The 20,610-nt window shown below is 63.1% G+C and overlaps 3 protein-coding genes across 4 annotated transcripts in view; all 3 read right to left on the bottom strand.

Moving 5' to 3' along the window:
* Nucleotides 1–121: 121 nt before the first annotated feature.
* Nucleotides 122–3,896, bottom strand: RSKR (ribosomal protein S6 kinase related). Of its 2 annotated transcripts, XM_054647160.2 has the most exons (12): nt 3,757–3,896; nt 3,460–3,669; nt 2,684–2,767; nt 2,539–2,607; nt 2,315–2,384; nt 1,464–1,571; nt 1,291–1,331; nt 1,168–1,195; nt 957–1,046; nt 796–884; nt 616–726; nt 122–525 (listed from the first exon to the last, which is right to left on the bottom strand). In XM_054647160.2, exons 1-12 carry the CDS (start codon nt 3,811–3,813, stop codon nt 304–306), a joined length of 1,179 nt encoding a protein of 392 aa, XP_054503135.2. In that variant the 5' UTR covers nt 3,814–3,896; the 3' UTR covers nt 122–303. The 2 variants fall into 2 exon arrangements, with proteins under 2 accessions (XP_054503135.2, XP_077044729.1); XM_077188614.1 differs by having other exon boundaries at nt 3,460–3,893.
* A 508-nt stretch (nt 3,897–4,404) lies between these two features.
* Nucleotides 4,405–18,150, bottom strand: BLTP2 (bridge-like lipid transfer protein family member 2). Its single transcript, XM_054646978.2, has 39 exons — nt 18,022–18,150; nt 17,209–17,338; nt 16,894–16,940; nt 16,467–16,629; nt 16,269–16,387; nt 15,864–15,924; nt 15,455–15,653; nt 15,170–15,293; nt 14,688–14,812; nt 14,535–14,602; nt 14,293–14,441; nt 13,936–14,054; nt 13,574–13,737; nt 13,201–13,465; nt 12,875–13,080; nt 11,625–12,720; nt 11,207–11,398; nt 10,927–11,129; nt 10,731–10,849; nt 10,436–10,656; nt 10,135–10,325; nt 9,950–10,049; nt 9,675–9,877; nt 9,079–9,373; nt 8,802–8,959; nt 8,505–8,711; nt 8,299–8,398; nt 7,922–8,104; nt 7,629–7,750; nt 7,396–7,551; nt 7,201–7,322; nt 6,736–6,916; nt 6,573–6,659; nt 6,361–6,471; nt 6,140–6,275; nt 5,802–5,926; nt 5,353–5,454; nt 5,138–5,272; nt 4,405–4,962 (listed from the first exon to the last, which is right to left on the bottom strand). Exons 1-39 carry the CDS (start codon nt 18,090–18,092, stop codon nt 4,780–4,782), a joined length of 6,738 nt encoding a protein of 2,245 aa, XP_054502953.2. The 5' UTR covers nt 18,093–18,150; the 3' UTR covers nt 4,405–4,779.
* An 827-nt stretch (nt 18,151–18,977) lies between these two features.
* SDF2 (stromal cell derived factor 2) overlaps nt 18,978–20,610 on the bottom strand; it is a 1,934-nt gene continuing 301 nt past the window's right edge. Inside the window, exons 2-3 of the mRNA XM_054646865.2 lie at nt 20,358–20,554; nt 18,978–19,794 (exon numbers count right to left, since the gene is read on the bottom strand). Coding sequence (XP_054502840.2) covers nt 19,507–19,794; nt 20,358–20,554 — 485 coding nt within the window. The 3' untranslated portion in view covers nt 18,978–19,506. The remainder of the gene's footprint in view (nt 19,795–20,357; nt 20,555–20,610) is intronic.

Below are 20,610 nucleotides of genomic sequence, written 5' to 3'. Positions count from 1 at the left end.
GGAAAACCACCCCACACTGCCCCCCAGACCTGCCCCAGCCCCGCCCCCTGGGAGGGGGTCCAGCCCCGCGCCTCCGCCCCGGTGGTCCCGCTTTGCCCACCACGAGTCAGGGCAGCACCGCAGCAGTGCCCGCGGCTCTCGGGTTTATTGCTCCCGCGGGGAGAGGTACAGAGCTGAGGTACCCGGGGATGAGATCGGGGGGTACCCGGGTGACCCCTTGGGGGACCCGGCCCAGCAGGGTCCGACCCGCTGCCGGGGTGGGGGATGTCCCTGAGCGATGCCGAGGGTCCCAGCCGTGGTGGCTCAGCCAGGCCAGGGCCGGTCCGGGGGGGCGGTGAGGTCGTAATCAAAGTCGGCGAAAGTGGCGGGGTCGGGTGGGGGCTGCTCGGGGGGTCGCGGGGCCACTGCCACCACCACCGGGTCCTTCTGCAGCAGGTCAGCGTCGAAGGCCACTCCGCGGAAGAAGGGGTGGCCCTGAAAGTGGTGGAGGTAGCGCAGGCGGTACAGGGGGTTGTGGCACAGCAGCTGCGGGCAGAGAGAGGACAGTGAGAATGGAAATCTCCCCATCCAGCCCAGAGCCCGGTGGGGACCCCAAAATCCGGACAGGAGGGTTACCTCGGCGAGCAGCCGGGCCAGCTCAGGACTGAACTCAGGTGGGCTCTCGTAGCTGCTCTGTTTGACACGTTCCAGCATGGCCACATGGTCCCCTGCTGGAGCCACAGGGAACTGGGGGAGCACAGAGTGAATTCAGGGTCTCCCTGAGGTGTCCCTGTCCCCCCACCCTGTCGTCCTTACCTTCCCACTGGCCAGGGCAAAGAGCAGGACTCCCAAGGACCACCAGTCAGCTGCATGGCTGTAGGGCCCCCCGCTCAGCACCTCTGGGGCTGTGGGGAGAGTGGGTGAGCACCTGGGGGTCTGTGCCCCCCAGCACAGCCCCCCAGAACAGACCCCCTTACCCATGTACTGCAGGGTGCCACAGATTGTGTGGGCTCGCTCACCCCACTGCAGGTACCGGGAGAGGCCGAAATCAGTGAGCTTGAGGTGCCCTGTGGGGCCAGACAGCACGTGGGAACCCGTAGGGAGGGTGTCCCCATTGACAGGGTGTCCCCACTGACAGGGTGTCCCCACTGACAGGGTGTCCCCAAGGCAGTGCCACCAGGTTCTTACCTCTCTCATCCAGGAGGATGTTCTCCATCTGAAATGAGACAGGCACTGAGGTGGCCTCTCCATGCTGGGAGTTTAGAGACCCCCCCACCCCATCCTCCAGCCCCCAGCCCCACTACCACCCACCTTGACATCTCTGTGCATGATGCCCAGGTCGTGGAGGTACACTGGGGACAAGACAGAGCCATCAGTGCCGTGTGTCCCCCCCAGCACAGCTCCCACTGCCACCCCGGGGATGCCTGCAGGTCTCTGCTGCTGGGGACACTGGTGGCTGTCCCCAGCGTGGGGGGGTCACTCACCCAGCACCAGCACCAGCTCGGCGGCAAACAGGCGGACGGTGGCCTCGGCCAGGCAGCCAGCTGTGCGCCACAGCGCGTGCAGGTCCCCGGTGCTGCAGTAGGTGCACACTGCGGGGACAGGTGACAGGCCTTACTGGCATGAGGGACACTGGGGTGGCACAGGCACAGGGGTGCAGAGGGGTCAGACACTGGGGTGGCACAGGGTGTAGAGGGGTCAGACACTGGGCTGGCACAGGCACAAGGCTGCAGGGGGGTCACTGCAGCCGTGCACAGAGGTGGTGGAAGTGCTGGGGCTATAAAGGCAGCAAGGTGGCACAAGCACCTGGAGCACACCGGCAGCAAGGTGGCACAAGCAGCAGGGCAATATGGGCACCGGGTGACATACTGAGGTGACATAGGGATGAGTAAGGTGGCATGGGAACGTACAAGTGACATCAACACCAGAGCCCTGTGGGCACTGGGAACACACAAGCACCTGGGACCACATGAGGTACCAAAGTGACCAAGCGGTCCTTGGGGGTCACACAGGCACTGGGAGCACACAAACCGCAGGCACTGAGGTGACACAGCCATCAGGACCGGGCAGGCACCAGCACTGGGGTGCTCTGTTCACCCCTACACTGGTCCCTGCCCCGCCGTGGCTTGTCCCCATCCGTGTCCCCTCCCGCAGGCCGGCGGTGGGTGCGGGGTCGGAGCCGGCAGCCGGAGCGCCCGGCTGGCCCCGGGGCCGTGGCGGGGGGAGCGCGCAGTGCGGGGACAATCCGGGGGGAGCGCGCAGCGCGGGGACACGTGTGCGGGCGGCAGGGACACGTGCGCGGGCAGGGGGGGCCCGCGGGCAGATGGTCACTCACTGATGAAGAGGTGGCGCTGGCCCTGCCAGCTGTCCCCCAGCCCGTGCACGAACGGGTGCCTGACCTGTCTCTGGGGACACAAAAGCGCAGAGAGTGAGCGGCCCCCGGGGCAGGGGACCCCGCTCCTGCCATCTTCCACCCGCAACTCCCACGGCCTCCTGGGGTCCCCATGGCCACCCTGAACCCCTTCACGGGCTGGGGTCCCTCCTGGGCCCCCCCCTCACCTGGATGCTGACTTCTTCTTTGCACTGTTTGAGGGTGTCACGGCGCAGCACCTCCACTTTGGGCACAACCTGGGGGGCGAGGCACTGTCAAGGGGGGGGACAAGGGCAGGTGGGGGCACCCAGGGGCCCCAGGGGCAGCACCCACCTTCACGGCGCAGACCTTCTCCCTCCCACAGTCCAGCACTTTGAGGATGGTCCCGAAGGAGCCTTTGGCCACGAATCCCAGGATCTGAGGAGAGGAACGGGCTGAGCACACCATGGAGATGGATTTGGGGGGCTCAGGCTGGGGTCCTGCGTGGGGTAAGGTGAGGGGCACAGAGCACCCAGAGCCGACGCTGGGGACACATGGGGACTTGGAGGACCCTACAGAGACCGCAGCAGGATTCCATGGGGACCCAGTATGGGGCACAGGGACACGGGGACCCCAAGGTGGCAGCGGTGGATTTTGACAGAGGACAGGATCCCTGCGGGTACACGCGGGACCTCGGTGGGATGCCACGCTCCGGTGGGGTGCGGAGGAACCCCGGTAGAACACACCGAGACCCGACACGGGCACCCGGCGGCGGCGGGGATGGAAGGGGAGCTGGCGGAACGGCCGGGGACGCCGGTAGGATGCGCAGGGACCCGGCAGAGCGTGCGAGGGAAGCTCGGTAAGGCAGTCGGCGATGCCGGGATGGCGGTACGGGATGCACGGACGGCACGGGAGGATGCTCAGGGCGCTGGGGGACCCCGGTAGAGACGTGCAGGAAGCCCGGTAGGGACGAGCAGGGACACCGGTACAGGGTGCGAGGGGACCCGTTAGGGCGCCCGGGACTGCCGGGGCGGGATGCACGGGCAGGACGCGCCCGGGGGAGGACGATCGGGGATCCCGTTCGGATGCAGCGGGACCCCGTTCGGAGGGTGGGGGCTCCGGGACGGCACCTTGAGCTGCTGCTGGCGGGCGGAGGGGCGGACGGGGAACTCCGGCAGGAACAACGAGACGAGCTGCGGCAGCGGCCACCCGGGCAGCGGCGGCTCCTCGGCGGGGCCCCGCGGGGCCAAGGCGAGCCCTGGTACCGGCACCGGTACCGAGACCGGCACCGACCCTGCTCGGCTCAACAGCGCCCGCACCCACGACCCCACGGCGCGGCCCTGCGGAACCGGGGACAGCGTCAGCGAGGGGACCCCGGGGCGGGAGATGCCCGGGGGGATCCCCGGGGCTGATGCCGCCGCACGCACCTGGGGGGGCCGCACCGGAGCCGGGGTCGGGCCGGGGCCGCTGCTCGTCGCTCCCATCGCGGCGCCGCCCGGCCGCGCCCCGGGCCCGGTCCCCGGTAATCGCCGCCTTACATAACCCCGCCGCCCCGCCCCGCCCCGCCCGCCGCGACCACCCCCCGCCCCGGGGCTCAGCGGCGGAACTGCCCCTTGCACGGTGACACCCACCAGTGACCGATCCCCCCCCATCCGGGACCCCCACTGCACACCTGGGGGTTGCTCACCCACCCGTGACTGATCCCACCCCAGGACCCCCGGGACTGATCCCAGCCCCACCCCAGGACCCCCGGGACTGATCCCAGCCCTTCTCCGGGATCCCCTCCTTACACACTCTGGGGCTCCCCCTTCAACCTTTCCTGCTCTCTTTGAGTGCTGCAGCCCTGAGGGGGTGACTGCAGTCCCTGCTGAGCCCCGGCATGGCCCTGGGCTCACGGAAGGACTGCAGAGGGGTAAAGGCACAGGCTGAGCCCAGGGGTGCCCTGACCCCAAATAGGGTGCCCTGAGCAACTGCTGGGGAAGGGCAAAGGGTGAAGCCCCAAGGATGGGGGCTGCCAGGCTGAGATGGGGCATGCAGAGCCCAGCACTGCAGGGTGAGGAACTGACTCAAACCTGTTCCAAATTAAAAACTCTTTATTTAAACTCTCTCCCGTTCCCCTTTTTCCCAGCCTGGAGCGATCCTGCTGCTTCACCAGGCCCAGGGGCTGGGCCCAGCACCCGCACAGCAGGGAGTGGGGGAAGCTCCCAGGGGCTCTTGGCACGAGGGTTCTGCACCCCACAAAGCAGCCCCGGAGCACCCTGTGCCCCACATCCCCGTGCTGCTCCACCCCTGCCCCACAACAACGGGGCTACCGAGGGCCTGCACGTGGCTGAGCCCTCCTTGGGCACCGCCGAGCAGCACAGCCCCCCCTTCACCTTCGGGGTGCCCCCCCAAGTTGGGGGGGAGCACGGGGCACCCCAAGTCCCTTCCCGGCCTGCCGGGTGCTGCCGTCATTTGCGCCGGCCGAAGATCGACTTCTTGCTGGGGTTCTTCTCGCCCACGCTCAGCCCGATGAGCAGCCGAGCCTTCTCGTCCTCCTCCTGCTGCTGGATGGTCCCATCGGATTTGTTCTCCAGCTTCCCCCGGGCCTCCGCACCCGCTGCCGGCTTCAGGCGCAGCTTCTCCTTGATCACCTGCCCCGGAGTCAGGGGGCTCAGCCACACCCCATGGCATACCCCGGGTATTAGCCTGAGCTGCTGAGCCAGTGCAGCTGCTTCCCGTGCTGGGGAACATGCCACCCACCCTAGGGTCACCATCTCCATCCTCTGGCAGCCTCCAGAGCGGGGAGAGGGGTGTGGCCCCACGTACCTGTGCCACCAGGGCTTTGCGGCTGTCCCTCTTCACCGCCATGGCAAAGTCCAGCCATGTCCATGTGTTGTTGTGGTACTCCAGGCATGGCAGCACCAGGTTCAGGTCACCCCAGTCCACGCTGTTCTTCTCCCCCTGTGTGACAGAGGTGTCAGGCAGTGTGGGGATAATGGCCCAGACCACCCCAAGCATGCCCTGTCCCACTGGTCCCACACCTTGTAGCTGACACAGAGTGGCACCTGCGGGATCTTGATGTAGATGAAGGAGTTGTTCATGGCTGCACGCTCCTTCATCTTGTCGATGTCATCCACGGGATGCTGGGGACAGAGCAGAAGCCGTGAGCAGAAGGGAAGGAGAAGGGACACAGCCAGGAACCAGCAGGGAAGGGACAGCCGGGCACTAGGCCACAGAATTGCCTCATCAGGGAGAGGTGAGAGCTGCTCTGGCACGGTGTTGGAAAAATGAGATACAGGGATCACATCAAGCGTGCAGGTGCCTGGTTGTAAAGGATGCAAATCCTCATGGTGGGAGGGAGCAGGAGAAAGCAGACAAGCGTGGGAGGGAAGTGTGGGAGGACATGGCTACCCAGCCCTGCAGTTAAGGGAAAACAGACTGGCACCACAGCAGGGCTCTCAGATTCCCCCCTCACGGCGGCAGGAAGTACCTCAGGTGCTTTTCGGAACGATCTTCTGACCCCTGATGTCCGGTTCAGTCCCTGAGCAACTCCCTTCCCTGAGCCCAGCGAGTCATCGGCCCCGATCAGCTGCCGTGGCTTCACCACGGGGATCCCTGGGGCAAACAGGGTGCAAGGTGGTGGTGGTGTCCAGCCAGGGGTTAGCCATGACCCCAACCCTCCCACCATCTTCCTGTCCACAGGGGAGACCACAAATCCCTGTTCCTCAATTCATGGCTGGACAGCAGCTGTCCACGAGCATAATCCTGGATATGCAGCCAGAGCTGCTCAAGGACATCCAGAGAGGAGGGTGATCATGAGCCTCTCACCTGTTGTCACCAGCTTGGACTTATCTTCCTCATCCCCCACCTCCTCCTCCTCCACATTACGGCCAGGGAAGAAGAAACCCATCATTCTGTGGAAGAACTGGTGGGTGAGCTGGATGGTGAGAGGCACCACGTTCACCTGTGGGAAAGTGACATGTCAGAGCCAGGCACACACTGCCTGTGCCCCACAGAGACCCTGGCACCTCCTGGCCCAGCCCTGGCACCTCAAAATGCTCCTTGATGGAGATGCCTCCCACGGGAGGCCGGACCTTGCTGAAAATCCTCAGGGCCAGCTGCCGGCCGGACTGGCAGGAGCTCTGGGGACGCAGCACCACCTGCAGGGAAGAGGAACGGGTGGCTGGGGTGAGGACAGGGCACTCTGCCCACACCACGTGGGTCCCCAGGATGCAGAGCTGCTCCCCCAGCTGCCACTTGCCTTGTACACAGCGTTGGGCAGCAGGTTGTTCATGGTCACCCAGCCCAGTTCCAGCAGATGCTCGGCCGTGTCATCAGACTTGTTGACCTGTGCAGACAAAGCCATCAGCTCCCAATGTCCCCATCCCCAGCTCACGGGCTGTGGGCACTGTCCAACTCCACACCTTGCTATAGAGGAAGCGCTGGAGCTCCAGCTCAGCAATGCCCAGCTGTCCATCCTCCTCTGTCAGGCGCCAGCGTGCCTGGGCAAAGTAGAACTCAGTCCTGCGTGCCACACTCACGTCCTCCGGCTGCTTTCGCAGCTCCATCTTGTTGGCTCGCTGCAGCTGGAAGTCCTTGAAGCACCTGCAGCACAGAGGAGAGAGCTGGGATGCGGGAGGCCTAGAGTAAGGGGGACACAATGCTGGGGAAGGCTGAGATCATAGAATCAGAATGGTTTGGGTTGGACACCTCCCACTGTCACAGGTTGCTCCAAGCCCCATCCAGCCTATCCTTGAATACCTCCAGGGATGGGGCAGCCACAGCTTCTCTGGACAACCTGTGCCAGTGCCTCACTGGGAAGAATTCCTCCCTCATATCCAGTCCAAACTTAAACAGTCTCAGTTTAAAGCCATTCCCCCTTGTCCTACCTGATCAGTATGTTCAGCTCTTCACTCTCCAGCTGCAGGTCAGCTTTTTCCTGGCTCAGTTGCTGCTGCAGCCGGTGGTTCAAGTCGAGCAGGACCTCATTTTTGCTGTCATCCTTCAAGGACTGAAGGACAGACAACCCTCAGCACCCTCTGCCCTGGAGTGGGGATCCCAGGGAGCCAGGGATGTGGGCTCACCTTCATGTTGGAGTACATCTGCTTCTCCAGCTGCCGGATCTGGGCCACGTGCTGCCTCACGGCCTCTTGCAGGTGTAGGATACTGCTGCGCTGCTCCTCAGGGTTGCTGGAGATTTCCAGCTGGAAACGCACCCTCTGCTTCTTCTCACTGTGCTCCTGGGCACAGGAATAGGGCAAGGTTAGGCCTGCCTGGGTGCAGTGAGCGGCACGGACACCTAGAGCCCCGTGGGTACCTTGCGTTTGGGCTCCACGTGCAGCAGCAGGTTGTTGACTATGTCGAGGATCATGGCATACTGTGCGGGGTTAGTGGAGATCTCCAGGTCGTGGTGGATCAGGGTGAAGGTGTCCACAGCTCCTGCAGGGACACAAAGGGCAAGTGGGGCCTCAGCAGGGCCAGAAATATCTTGGAGACCCCTCCTGTATGCAGCCCTCTGACCTCAGCAGGGCCAAAAGAGATCACCCCTGGAGTTAGCCACGGGTCAGCCCAGAGCTCTAACCCCACAGCACACTGCCTGGCTGCACCCACCCTCCTGCTTCTTCAGCAGATCCTCCTTCTCCTGGTTGGCAGGGGTCTCAGGGGGCTTTATCTGCGTGGCCAGCTCGGGGTCAATGTCGTGGCTGTAGCTGATGTAGTACATGCGGCAGCTGCAGCGAGAGATGATCCTCTGCACCTGCTGGGTCTGCTGGGCTTCCGAGGGCTGATTCCAGTCTGGGGACAGGCAGAAGGACCACAGTCAGAGTGCCATGTCCCAGCACAGTGGGACTGCATAGTGCAGGGCTTGGAGCATCAGGCACCTCCTGGAGCCACACAGGGACAGGACAGGTACTCTCAACTCTACCAGCCTTGGGGTCACACCCAAGTGGGACTGGGGTAGGCACAGCAGCCAGGGCTGTGGGCAGTACCTGTGGTGGTGCTGACCATGCCCCCCACTGCCTGCCCGCTCTCCATCAGCTCCTGCACTGAGTCCAGGCTCCGCTGACGATGCTCCTCAATATTTTTCACCTGGGGAAGCAAGGAGGCACTGCTGGCTGTCCCCACTTTCCTTGGCTTGGCCAGGGCACTGACAGCACTGTCTGTCCCCCACATAGGTCACCCACCACAGGCTCACCTCCAGCCAGAGCTGGCCATGCTCCCCCTCAGAGGGGCTGCTCTCTGTCGTGGCAAAGTACTGCATGCCATCCAGCAAACACGTCCAGGATGTCTTCTGCTTCAGAGTGTCCCCGTACCAGGCGGGGTGGTGCTGGCATTGCAGCAGCTGTGCCTTTGCAGCAGACACGATCACACAGCCCTCTGTCTCTGCACCACGCAGAACCATCTGTGGGGGGAGAGACCCCAGGGGTCTGATGGACCTTTCTGGGGCAGGCACAGCCCCTGTCAGAGCCAGGCTGTGGGGACAGGCAGGTACCTGGCAGTTGACCAGCTCGATGAGGCAGTTGCGGTTGTAGATGTCGTCGGTCTGGCAGGCGGCGATGCCGCAGAGCTGCTCGCTGGCCCCCGACTCCTCTTCTGTGAAAACCACAAACTTGTCCGTCTCCTCAATGAGCTTCTGCAGCATGTAGGCCCCTGGGGAAGGAGAAAGGTCAGTGCAAAGCTGTGGGGGGGATGTCATAAATGTACAGAATGAAAACAGGCACAGCTTTGAGCTGTAGGCTTCCCCTTGCTCCTCTCCCTGCTGTGCTCACCCCCCGAGGAAGCTCTCTCAGGCCGGCCGCTGGTGATGGGAGCGGTCACTCTGGCGGGGATGGAGTGAGCAGAGAGGGGGCCACGCTTCAGCTTCTTGGCCTGCAGCTGTGTGTCGATCTTCAGCCCCTTCAGGGCCTCGGTGGACAGGTTCCGCTTGAGCACAGCTGCTTTCTTGTAGCCATCGTAGAGGCCGAAGGCGATGTCCCGGTTCGTGGTGGTCCAGGACGCCCGCAGGTCCACTAAGTGCAGCTGATGCGTGTGGAAACCGTCGTCCCCATCACGCAGGGGGAGCTCCTGAGCACAGAGGGTCAGTGCCTCAGCACAGCAAAGCCACCCCTGGCCTTGCCCAGTGGCCTCATGCACTGGGACTAGGAGCCCTGCCAGCCCTTCAGGCAGAGCATGGGGATTAGAGCCCAGACCATCCCAGCGACCACAGCATGGGCACAAATTCAGGTGCTTGGTAGATTGGAGGCCCTGAAGTTCGCTCTCTTCCCCAGCCATATCCCTTCCCCATTGCACCCAACAACCAACATCCCCTTGTCTTGGAGTTGCCACCAGGCCAGCACAAGCTGCTGTGCCCTGTTTGCAGTGGTACCTCCTCAGCCGTGCGGTTGCTGTGCCGCTGGTAGGTGAGGGAGGACAGGCTCAGCAGGTGGGTTTTCTTCACCAGGGTGTCGAGCTGGTGGTCAGCATTCTCATCACAAGTGGAGGCCATGAGATGCACAGTGACCTGGCTCAGGTCACTCACCATCTGCGTGATGCTCCACTCCGAAATGAGACGTCTCATCACTGTGCCAGCTGGGGGACAGGGACAGGGGTCAGCCAGGGCCCTGCTGTGCCTGCAGTGCTGCTGGCAGGACTCCCACTCACCTTGTGGGATGAGCCGCTGTGTGCCCCGAGTGAAGATGTGTCCCTGGCAGCATTCCACCTGGATCCCCCGCTGCTGGGCAAAGGAGGCCCAGTAATGCACCTGAGAGGGAGCAGAGAGCAGGAGCTGAGAGTCCAGCAGAGGCAGAGCAGGGAGGAAACACCGGATTCCCAGCCCTGAGAATTACCTGCAGCCGGGGGAAGAGTGCAGTATAGGACAACTGCTTGTAGTGTTGTCCCAGCTTCTTCTTGCTGGGTTTCATGTTGTTGAAGAGCTTCCCACGGCAGATGGGCCGTGTCACGCTGGTCCACGTGGCCCAAAAATTCTGCATCCAGCGGAGGGTGCTGCTGTAGAGCAGGATCCGGGGCTGGGAGTACTCTGAGAATATACCCGCCACCAGTCAGCACCATGGGGCCAGGACCCAACCCACAACCAGCATGCCCTGCCCTATTCCCCCAAGGGATTCCCAGGACTCCAGTGTCAGCCACCTTTACTGGGTTGTGTCAGGTCCATCCGGATGGAGAGGTTGAGGTTCTCGGAGCGGAAGGCACGGTAGGAGTCATACTGCTGCCCCACTGGCACCTCGGGCAGGAACTCGGGGGAGCGCAGCACCACGCCGTGGTGGTCATGGGGATTCCCATGGCACAGCCACTGCAGGTCCAGCGTCATGCACAGGTCAGGCAGGTGCAGGAAGCAGCAGTCATCATATCTGAATGCAAAAAGAGACCCCAGTCACCCCCCAGCACTGGTGAGGGCCCCCCATGCTCATGGCTCCACACTCACTTGGAGGCTGTCCGGACATTGATATCCAGATTGCCCTTGAAGACAAACTGCCCGGGCTTCCAGTGGAAGGAGAGTTGGCTCCACTCCCAGTGCATGTTCTCTGTAGTGTTGTAGGGGTCCTGCAAGGGCAGGTGTAAGGAGAGGCAGGTGTGAGCTGACCCCACACCATGTTGTTCCCCAGTCCAGCAGCACCCACCTCAGTGGCCAGCTGGTGCAGGTTGGCCTGTTCAATGTCCATGTGCCAGTTTCCATGGAAGAGAAGGCGGCTCTTGTCCCACCAGGGCAATGGAGCACTGGGGTCCTCTGAAGGCTTGGTGAGGAGATCCACACACTGGCCGATCAGGGTCCAGGCCGGGTCCCAGCAGGGCCCCCACACGATGGTGTACTGGGAGATCACAGCTGGGGACACAGAGGTTGGCTCAGCCATTTGCCCTGTCCCTACTCCACCACAGACCCCCCATTCCTCCAGGTCTTACAGTGAAAGTCATGGTAGAACTTCAAGGGTGGCATGTTCCTCTCCACCGTGGCATCGCCCCAGGGCAGCCCCAGCTTCAGGAGCTGGCGGCGCCGGGAGCAGGCCTGGCCACACTGCTCGGCCCCAAGCAGCCGGCCCGAGAGCTGCCAGTTCCGGATCTCAAACAGGTACCGGGGGTAGTCACGGATCCGCACTGCGGGGGGAGGAAGGGCTGAGGGATGGGGCAGCAAAGAGACAGGCAGCCCCCCACTCTGGGACACAGAATGAGCCATCATCCTGACACATCTCTGCTTCCTTCCCACTCCCTTTGAACCTCCAAAAATCGTCTTCCCTCCCTGGTTACACACCACGTGGTGCCAGCCCAGGCCACACAGCCATCGTGCTGTCCTCCAAGGGCACCCTCCCACAAAGCAACTCACCAAAGAAGCTGCCAACTGTGCCCTTCATCATGCGGCACCACTGGGTGACCATCTCCAGACCCTCTGTGGGGAACGGGCTGACGTCATCCATGTCCCTCATCTGCTCCAACACACGCTCCGTGCCATGGAAGGACTCATCGGCCATGGCCACCAGCTCCAGGTGGGCCAGGGTCCAGGTGAGGAGGGCTCTCCTCATGGGCGTGTTGGCGTAGAGGCGCCGCGAGCGCTGGATGTAGATCTCAATGTTCTTCTTCTCCAGCGAGGCGTAGAGCTCCTCGATCTTGCGGGCAGGCAGCAGCTCCCCGTGCTGCTTGCGCAGCGCGGCCACCTTGGCGTCCAGCAGCTGCAGGCGCTTGGCGCTCTCCTTGCTCTCGTCCTTCATCAGCTCGTAGTTGTCTCGCAACTTGACCTCAAAGACGTCATCCAGGAAGACCCAGGAGAAGTGGGTGACTTTGAGCAGGAGGTCAGGGGGCAGGGCCGTGCTGGAGGGGCGCCCGGGCCGGTGCAGGCCCTTCAGCCATTTCTGCACGCCCACAGCAGCGTCCAGCGTGCGGGAGAAGTCGTACTGGTAGGGGAACTCGATGGTCACGCTGGCAAAGGAGAAGGCCCAGCCACGGTTGCGGAGGGTGCGCAGGGTGGGGAAGGCGTCGCGGTGCCGGACGACCTCCTCCAACTCCGGCAGCAGCTTCACCTCCACCTCCTTGAAGCTGAAGATGCTGTGTCCATCAAAGCCAGCGGCCAGCTCGGGGCAGTAGCCGTGCAGAGCACCGCCGTGCCAGCTGACCGAGGTCCGTTCCGCAGCCAGGCTGATGTAGTTGGCCTCAGAGACAAAGGCTGTGAGCTTGGCAGAGCTCAGCTCCAGGGACAGCGACAGGAGTCTTTTGGGAGGGGGCCCTTTTGGCTGGAGGGGTGCTGGTGACTCAGTAGGGGTGGCGGGGTGGGACACAGGGCTCTCTGGGGGCAGGGAGGGAAGTGTCCTGTGGCCGAGGGCGCTCCGCAAGGCTTCACGGCACTGCAGGGTGGCCAGGGTGTGATGGTACAGGTGCATGTGGTCAGGCGGGCTCCACAGCACTGCCAGCCCCTCGCCGCACTGCACCTGCACCAGAGAGAGTGAGCAGGGACCACATCACTGCCAGGGCCAGCGCAGAACAGCCCTGTCCTCCCCCCAGCACCTTTCATGCCAGCCAATCCTCCCCCTGCCCCATCTACCCCAGAACAGGACAAAACAGTGGCCCAACAGCCAAACCAACCTCCAGGGAGCGGATGCTGCTGTGGTAGGTGACAGAGAGCACGGAGACGTTGGCCACCGGGTTGGGGATGGCAGGAGCTTTGCAGCACGGCTGCATCTTCTCTGTGATGCTCTTCACCAAGGCCAGCACCATGCCCTGGACGCTGAGTGTGCAGCTCTCAGCACTTCCCAGGACAGTCAGCGTGTCCAGCCGCAGCTCCAGGGCACCTGGAGAGACAGCACGTCAGTGCTGGAGGCACAGAGGAGGCACAGCACAACATGCCAGGTTCCTCTGACTGCAGGGTTATTCCAGGACAGCCATCTGGGATCAGCTTGGATGCTACTTACCCACTACGGCTGAGAGTGTGAACAGGTTCACATCCTCCACCTTCAGATCCACCTTCCAGAGCAGCCCCCAGGGCTCATTGGAGGCAGAGGGTGGCTGCTTGGCAAGTTCAGCCCCACCAGGCTTTGGGCAGAACAGGGGCAGGACCCTGGCCAGGCACTCAGTGCAGGTGTCAGATGACTCCACTTGCAGCCCCCGGATGGTGCAATCCAGGAAGAGTGTATCCGACTGGGCACTGGACATGCCCAGGGGCTGGTTGTAGCTGCCCTGCAGGACAAACAGGACGATCACTCTCAGGCTGCAGGACATCCCTGAGCCGCCCACACGGAGTCTGAGACTGAAAGCCACTCCTTGGTCCCTCAGCTTGCTCCTCACCTGGAGGTTGAAGGAGTCGAGGATGAGGGCCTCTCCCCACACATGCATGTTGGGGGGATGTGGGGCACGCTGGATGTGGGAGTCGTTGCCCACTCGCCAGCACAGGTGGTCCACGGCCAGCACCGCTCGCTGGTGCACGCTCTGTGGCCGCAGGTGCTGGTAGTCTGTGGGCACAGAGGAGGGGGGAACTGCAGGCAAGGCTCACCCAAACACGGGCACCCCAGACACAACCAGGCAGGGATCCACAGCCCCTGGCCACACACACACAGACACATGGGCAGCACCACCCTCTCCATTCCCACCCTGCTGCCTCTCTGGCAGACCCCAAGAAGAGCCCAGCACGTCCCTGATCCAGCCTGTACCTGCAGAGATGGAGTTGAAGCCCAAGGCGAAGGGTGGGGTGTCCCCCAGCTGCACGGACACATTGACGTTGGACAGTGAGGCACACAGGATGATGGGGGCTAGGATTTGGGGATAGCTCCTGCACAGGAGAAGCAGGGATGGGCTGTTAGTGGGAGCTGTGTGCCACAGAGCCTGGCAGGGAGCAGGCCCAGAGGGATGTCCTCTCTGCAGAGGCTCCCTGATCACCTCCTGACCAGCCTCCCCATCCCACAGGTGGTGCACAGATAAAGTGCTGAGTGCCCAGGCACCATGCCAGAGTGTGGCCAGCAAGAGGAAACAAGCTGTGATACCAGCAGCTGCACTGAGGCCAAGTTTACCTTCCCTTGTGCCCTTGGCTGGGGACAGGCACTGCCTGGCATCTGTATTCCTGTGCCAACAGCCCCAGCCAGTGCGAAAACTCTTGGTGACGGTAGTGGATGATGCAGGTGTTGAGCAGCACAGCAGCTGAGAGGTCAATGGCTGTGACCTAGAGCAGGGAAAGGGCCAGGTGGCAAAAAACTCATGCCAGGAGCCAAACCAGCCACCCCCAGGGAACAGAGTGTGCCCAGTGCGCGCTCACCTGCACACTCGTCTTCAGGGAGTTGAGGCACACGATGCGCTGGCGGCTCTGGGACAAGAGAAGGCCATCTGGGGGGACAGAGGAGCACAAATAAGGGGTGGCAGAGGGCAGTGATGGCAGCCCTGTCCCATCAGTGCCCTCCTGGCTACTTGCCCTCCAGCTGGAGGTCTACACTCATTTGGTCCAGGTCTGAGGTGGGCGTGAAGTTGCGCAATGGGATTTGCTCCTCTTCACGCTGATATAGAAACTGCAGCAGCTTCAGGCTCCAGGTGAGGTGCCTGGAAGACACAGGGAGTCACTGCCAGGAGGGAACTGCACTGTCATGTCCTCCATCTCCCTGTCTCTCATCAGCAGCTGACCAGCATGCTGGCATGGACAAACACAGCAGCCCAGCTGCAGCACAGCCCAGTGCTCTCATCCCATCGCCTGAGGATCCCGTCAGCTGTCCTACTGGAGAACCAGCTCACGTGCCTTCCTCCCTCCCCAAGAGCCCAGCTCAGTCCTTCCCACTGGAATGGGCTCTAGAACTTGCTCTCTGCAGTCTAGCAGAGCCAAGGGACAAGAAGGGAACGGCACAGTTGTCCCCAGGTTCACGTCCCCAGCATTACTTTGGATTCAGACAGCCTGCCCCTCACCTCTTCTGGCTGTTCATGGAAAGCACCATGCTGGTGTTCTCCAGCTTCATCTCCACCCTCCTGGGGATGAGCTTCAATGTGTCCCTGCTCAGCACAGACAGGGATTTCGAGGGCTCCCCTGGGCCTGGAGAAGGACAGAGAGACTCTGGGGAAGGACTTGCCCAAACCCCCACACTTGGAAGCAGGAGGGAGTGATCCCACAGCCAAACCCCTCTGGCTCCAGTGCAACCACGGGGGCCACCAGCCCCTGCCCTGCCCCAAGCTTGTTCCTGTCCTTGTCCTGACCTGTGCTGGGCTCTTCCCCCACGCTGCTGTGCTGGGCCCCAGCAGTGACGTGGTGCAGGAGGGGGCTGCAGAAGAGCCCCTCGTGCAGCTCTGCCTGCAGCGTGCGGACGCAGAGCCGGACGCCCACCAGCCGCCGCTTGCTGCTGATCTCCAGGGACAGGGAGAGTGCCAGGGCCAGCTCTGCCAGGCACGTGTCATCCTGTGCACAGGGGACACAGCAGGGAGCACACAGGGAGTCACACAGTGCCCTCCCAGTGCCTGCTGCAGGTGGAGAGCTGGGCACAGCAGAGAGCCCAGCACCTGGCAGCACCACCCAGCCTCAGGGACACCTGGGACAGGTCCTCAGCGTGTCCCAGAGAGGCAGGGCCCAGGTTCCAAGTGTGGAATTTCTCCCTCCTCCAGCACTCACCAGCTGGCTGCTCCTGAGGACTTTGCTGTTCACCTTTGTCAGGCTCACCTCGCACGTCAGGCTGGGAAGAGCAGAGAACAGAAGGAGGATGTGGGTCCTGCTGCTGCCAAAACAAGTTCCTGCCCTCTTTCCTGTGGGACACAGGGACCCCCAGGTCCCTGCTCCACGTGCTCCCAAAAGCAGAGCATGCCCTAACTCCATGCATGCCACATTATTTAGAGAACACACAACTCAAGCTTCCTGTGACAGGAAAAGGAACCAGGCCAGCCTCAGAGGAAGTTAATGCGTCACACCACAGGTGACATGGGATGCTGCTGAGTGGGACAGAGAGAGGACACGTACAAGGCTGGGCTCAGAGGAGCTTCCCTGCCCTGGAAGCAGACAGGGGTACGAGCACAGCATTACCTCTTCCCATTGCCATTCAGGAGGAGACGTGTCTGGCTGGCCTGGATGTGCCAGAGAGACTCTGAGGTGGCCACGTGCAGAACCATGATGTTGATGGAATCCATGTGGATGGAAAACAGCTGGGGGGAAGGTGCTGCTGTGAGGGATATCCAACAGCAGCGCAGCCCACAGCAGCCTCTCACCGAGCCAGTGCCTCACCTGGCTAAGGAGCCTCAGCAGGGAGGGTTTAAGGGTCAGGTCTGTCTTGCTTTCATTTCCATCAGCTTCTCTGGGAGCCTCTGGGACGGACGGCTGGAGCCCAGGGCCCTTCTGGAGATCCGTGCGGATTCGCACCTCGCCAAAACACAGCTCAAAGTAGCGCCTGGGGAGCAACGGCACAGGCAGCTCTGACAAGAGCTCACACTTGGCTCACCTTGCCCTGGCACCAGGGATTCCCCCTACCCCAGGGACGTGCAGGACCAGCACAAGGGTACCCACAAGACACTGTCACCTCCAAGCTCACAGAGCTGACCACAGGGCAATAAGGATGGCAGAGAGGTGCAAAGGCAGCAGGATGGCAAGCAGGGCAAGGGGTGAGGCAGACCCCCAAAGGGAGCAGGCAGGGAGGTGGGGTGGGGGCACGTACGGCAGCTCCCGGCTCAGTTTGCTGGAGATCCAGATATTGTCGATCTCCTGTAAGGACACACAGCTAGGTCAGAGAAGAAACAAACTTGGCTCTGCCTTGTGATGCTCATCTCAACATTCCTACTCCACTCCCTGCCTGGGATCATGCAAGGAGCACCCAAAACCCCAAGTCTGGCTGTAGGAGGAAGGGACTGGCACCAGCCACGGGGGTGCTCAACAGGAGAGTGGCTCCGTAGATTTGCTGCCAGCCTTGAAGTGATAGCAACCACCCTCCCTGCCTTGTCTGGCAGCGACCACCCCTTGCCCAGGTACCCACCACAGTCTGCTGCTCCCGTTGGAACTTGAGGCTGATGTTCTGGGCCCAGAAGAAGCCAAAGGAGCCGATCTTCAGCTCTGCATGAAGCTTCTGCCGGCACCAGGTGACAGCCAGGCGACATGCCAGCCATCTGTGGGGACAGGGGGAAGGCCAGGGTCAGCCTCCCCACTGGGGTTGGGGCCTAGGGATGCTCTTCATCCTTTGAGCATCAGCTCCAGCACCCACAGCTGGACAGGAGCTCCAAAGGACTCACGGTGGGGAATAGACCCTGCAGGACCACCCCCAACAATCCCTGACTGCCCCCTCCCAAGACCAAACACCTCCACACCCCCTTGGCCCCCATGCCCACCCCTGTGAGCTCCTCTGAACTTCTCCATGCCCCCAAGCCTCTGACACCAAGCTCTACAACCCCCAATCCCCTGCAGGCTCCCCTCCACACCCGTCTCCCAGCCCTGCGAGCCCCCCAAATTCCTGACACCCCCCCCCAAGTCCTCTGTGTCCCCTTTGCTCCCTCCCCCCAGACTCCCAACACCTCACCCCGAGCCCCGCATGCCCCCCGCACCCCCGACACCACCCCAACCCCCCTTACCACCCCCAAAATATCCCGTGGGCCCCCAAAACACCCGCACCCCCACTGCGCGCCCCTCGGGCCTCCCCTCGACCCTGCGAGCTCCTCCCAGCCCAGCACAGCCCCACCCGCCGCGCTGCCACCCCCCATTCCGCTGTCACCGCGGTGTCCCCGCCGTGCCCCCCGCCCAGCCCCGTCACAGCCCGGAGCCCCCCTGTCCCCGGAGCCGCCCGGCAGGCCCTGACCGCGCCAGCAGCCCGGCGAGCAGCGCCACGAGCACCACGGCGAGCAGCGCGGCGGGCAGCGGCGGCGGCATGGCGGGCACGGCCCCGGTGCGGCCCCCGGCCCCGGCGAGACCCCCTCCCTCCCGCCCGCCCCTGCCCCGGCCCGGCGCCGCCGCCGCCGCCGCCCGTGGGGCCGCCCGCCCGCGCACCCCGAGTGGCCGCTGGGAGGGGCGGGACGGGGCGGGGCCCAGCGGGGACAGCGGCGGCCGCAGCGCCCCGCCAGGGCCGCACCGGCATCGGGACACAGCGACAGCGGGGACAGCGGGGTGGGGACACAGGGACAGCGGGATGGGCATAGAGAGACACCGGAAGGGGGACAGAGGGACAGTGGGACCGCGGGACCGCACCGGCATCGGGACAGCAGGATGGGGACACAGCGACAGCGGGACACAGGGATGGGGACAGAGGGACAGCGGAGACACCGGGATGGGGACAGGGAGACAGCGGGACACCAGGATGGGGGACAGAGGGACAGCGGGGCCGCACTGGCACCAGGACAGAGGGACACTGGGATCGGGACAGGGGGACAGCATGGACACTGGGATGGGACAAGGATGCACCGCAGCGGCACCGGCATGGAGACAGTGGGAACACATGGACGGCAGCGGCACGCAGACACCGAGATGGGGATAGGGGTGACACCGGGGCAGCACCAGCATGGGGACAGCGGGGCGGCACCAGGATGGGAGGAAAGATGACACCCAGGTGGCACCAGGGAGAGGAGTGACACCGGGTCTGGCACTGGGATGGAGTGAGGGGAGTGACACAGCAGGTCCAGCACTGAAATGGAGTGAGGAGCAGGGGGGAGTGACACACCAGGTCTGGCACTGGGATGGGGCAAGTGCAGATGACACCAGGTCTGGCCTCCAGTGCCAGACATCCCCTGTATCCCCCACACAAACAGCCACACCACAGGGAAGAGTTCAGCACTTTTATGGCCCCAGGTCCTTGCAGGGCACGAGGGGCAGTTTGGGGTACAGCAAGGGGTAGAGCTCCCAGGGACAGCAGTCTTTAAGGGGCAGGTCCTTGGACAGAGCAGGCTGCAAAGGGACAGGGTGGGAGCTTGGGAATTTGTTTTGGGTCAGGTCTGGATGTTGGGCTTGGCTTTGTGCTAATTTGGAATTTTTGGACCTGCTTTGTGCAGATCTAGGATGTTTGGCTCTGTTGTGGGTCAGGTCTGGACATTGGGCTCTACTTTGTAGTGGTTTTAGGATGTTGGGAGCTGCTTTGGGTCAGGTCTGGATGCTGGGGCCTGTTTAGTGTCAGATTTAGGACAATGGAATCTGCTCCACATTGAATTCAGGACATCAGGATCTGCTTTGTGCTGGGGCCCTGTGTCAGTGGTGTGTGTCAGTCCTGGGTGGGGACAGGAGCCATCCCCTGGCCTCAGCAGTCCCAAACACAGCAGGGCAGCGCCCAGAAGCTCAGCACCAGTCTGTCCATCCCTCACAGCTCGGCGTGGTACTGCTCCATTTGGAATGCCTCGCTGGGCTGCATGAAGATGCCCTCCATCACCTTCCAGTAGTTGTTCTGGCTGGAGGCGGCCATGCCGTGCACCTCCTTCTGCCCGTGGATGGGCCGCCCGTACTGCTCGCCCGTCACCGAGAGGAAGACGTCGGTGGAGGTGTGCTGGAAGCGCACCTCATCCTCCCGTGCCCAATAGGTGCCACTGCACACCACGGTCCAGTCGTCCAGGTAGTCACCCTCGCCAGCCTCCCCGAATGCACTCACCTCCTGGGGGCGAAGAACAGCTCATTTGGGGCTGGGATGAAAAAATGGAAGGGTTGAGGTGGGCAGAGAAAGGAGTTGAGCATAGGAGGAAGGAGGGACCTGGTTGTGGCTGACGCTCTGTTGGAACTTTGAGGGTCTGGTTGGTGTTCAGGCACTGGCAGGGCTTTGGGGAGTTGGGAATAAGGTGGGACTGGCAGGGACCCAGCTAGGGCCAGGGAACAAGGCAGTGATGGTAGGGACCCAGCCTAAGGAGAGACCCACTCTGAACTGGGGAACAAGGTGTGACTGGTGGGGACATGGGGGACACATCTGGGGCCAGGAGTTAGGAAATGCTAGCAGACATATGGGGGATCTGTTTGGGAGAACGTAGGAGAATGACTGGGGAACAAGGTGGGGCTGGCAGTAACATGGGGGACGAGGGGACCCCAGGCGGGATGGGCAGGGACAGGAACAACCCAGCAGGGACTCAGGGGACCCGCCAAGAGCCGAGTGACAAGGCGGGCCCCATCACGCCCAGGGAAACACGCCGAGCCCGGGGACGCGGGCTGGTGATGCCCGGCCGGTACCTGGTTCCCGGAGAGCGGCGAGGTGAAGCGGTGGCTGTGCAGGTTGCGGCCGGTGCCCAGGTGCGTGAGGCGGATGGCCTGCCCGCAGCGCACCGGCGTGCCCCGCTGGCACACGGCGGCCGTGCGGCCCCGCACCCGCCAGTAGCTGTTCCCGTCATCCGCCGCCGACACCCCGGTCACCGACTGCTGCCCGCTGCCTGCGGAGGAGGGAGAACCACCATCACTCACACCCAGCTCAGCCCACCGCGGGGAA

This window comes from Agelaius phoeniceus, chromosome 20, assembly GCF_051311805.1.
Source record: "Agelaius phoeniceus isolate bAgePho1 chromosome 20, bAgePho1.hap1, whole genome shotgun sequence".
NCBI lineage: Eukaryota > Metazoa > Chordata > Aves > Passeriformes > Icteridae > Agelaius > Agelaius phoeniceus.
The sequence above is the reverse complement of the archived record's forward strand: the minus strand, read 5'-3'. Positions and strand labels throughout refer to the sequence as shown.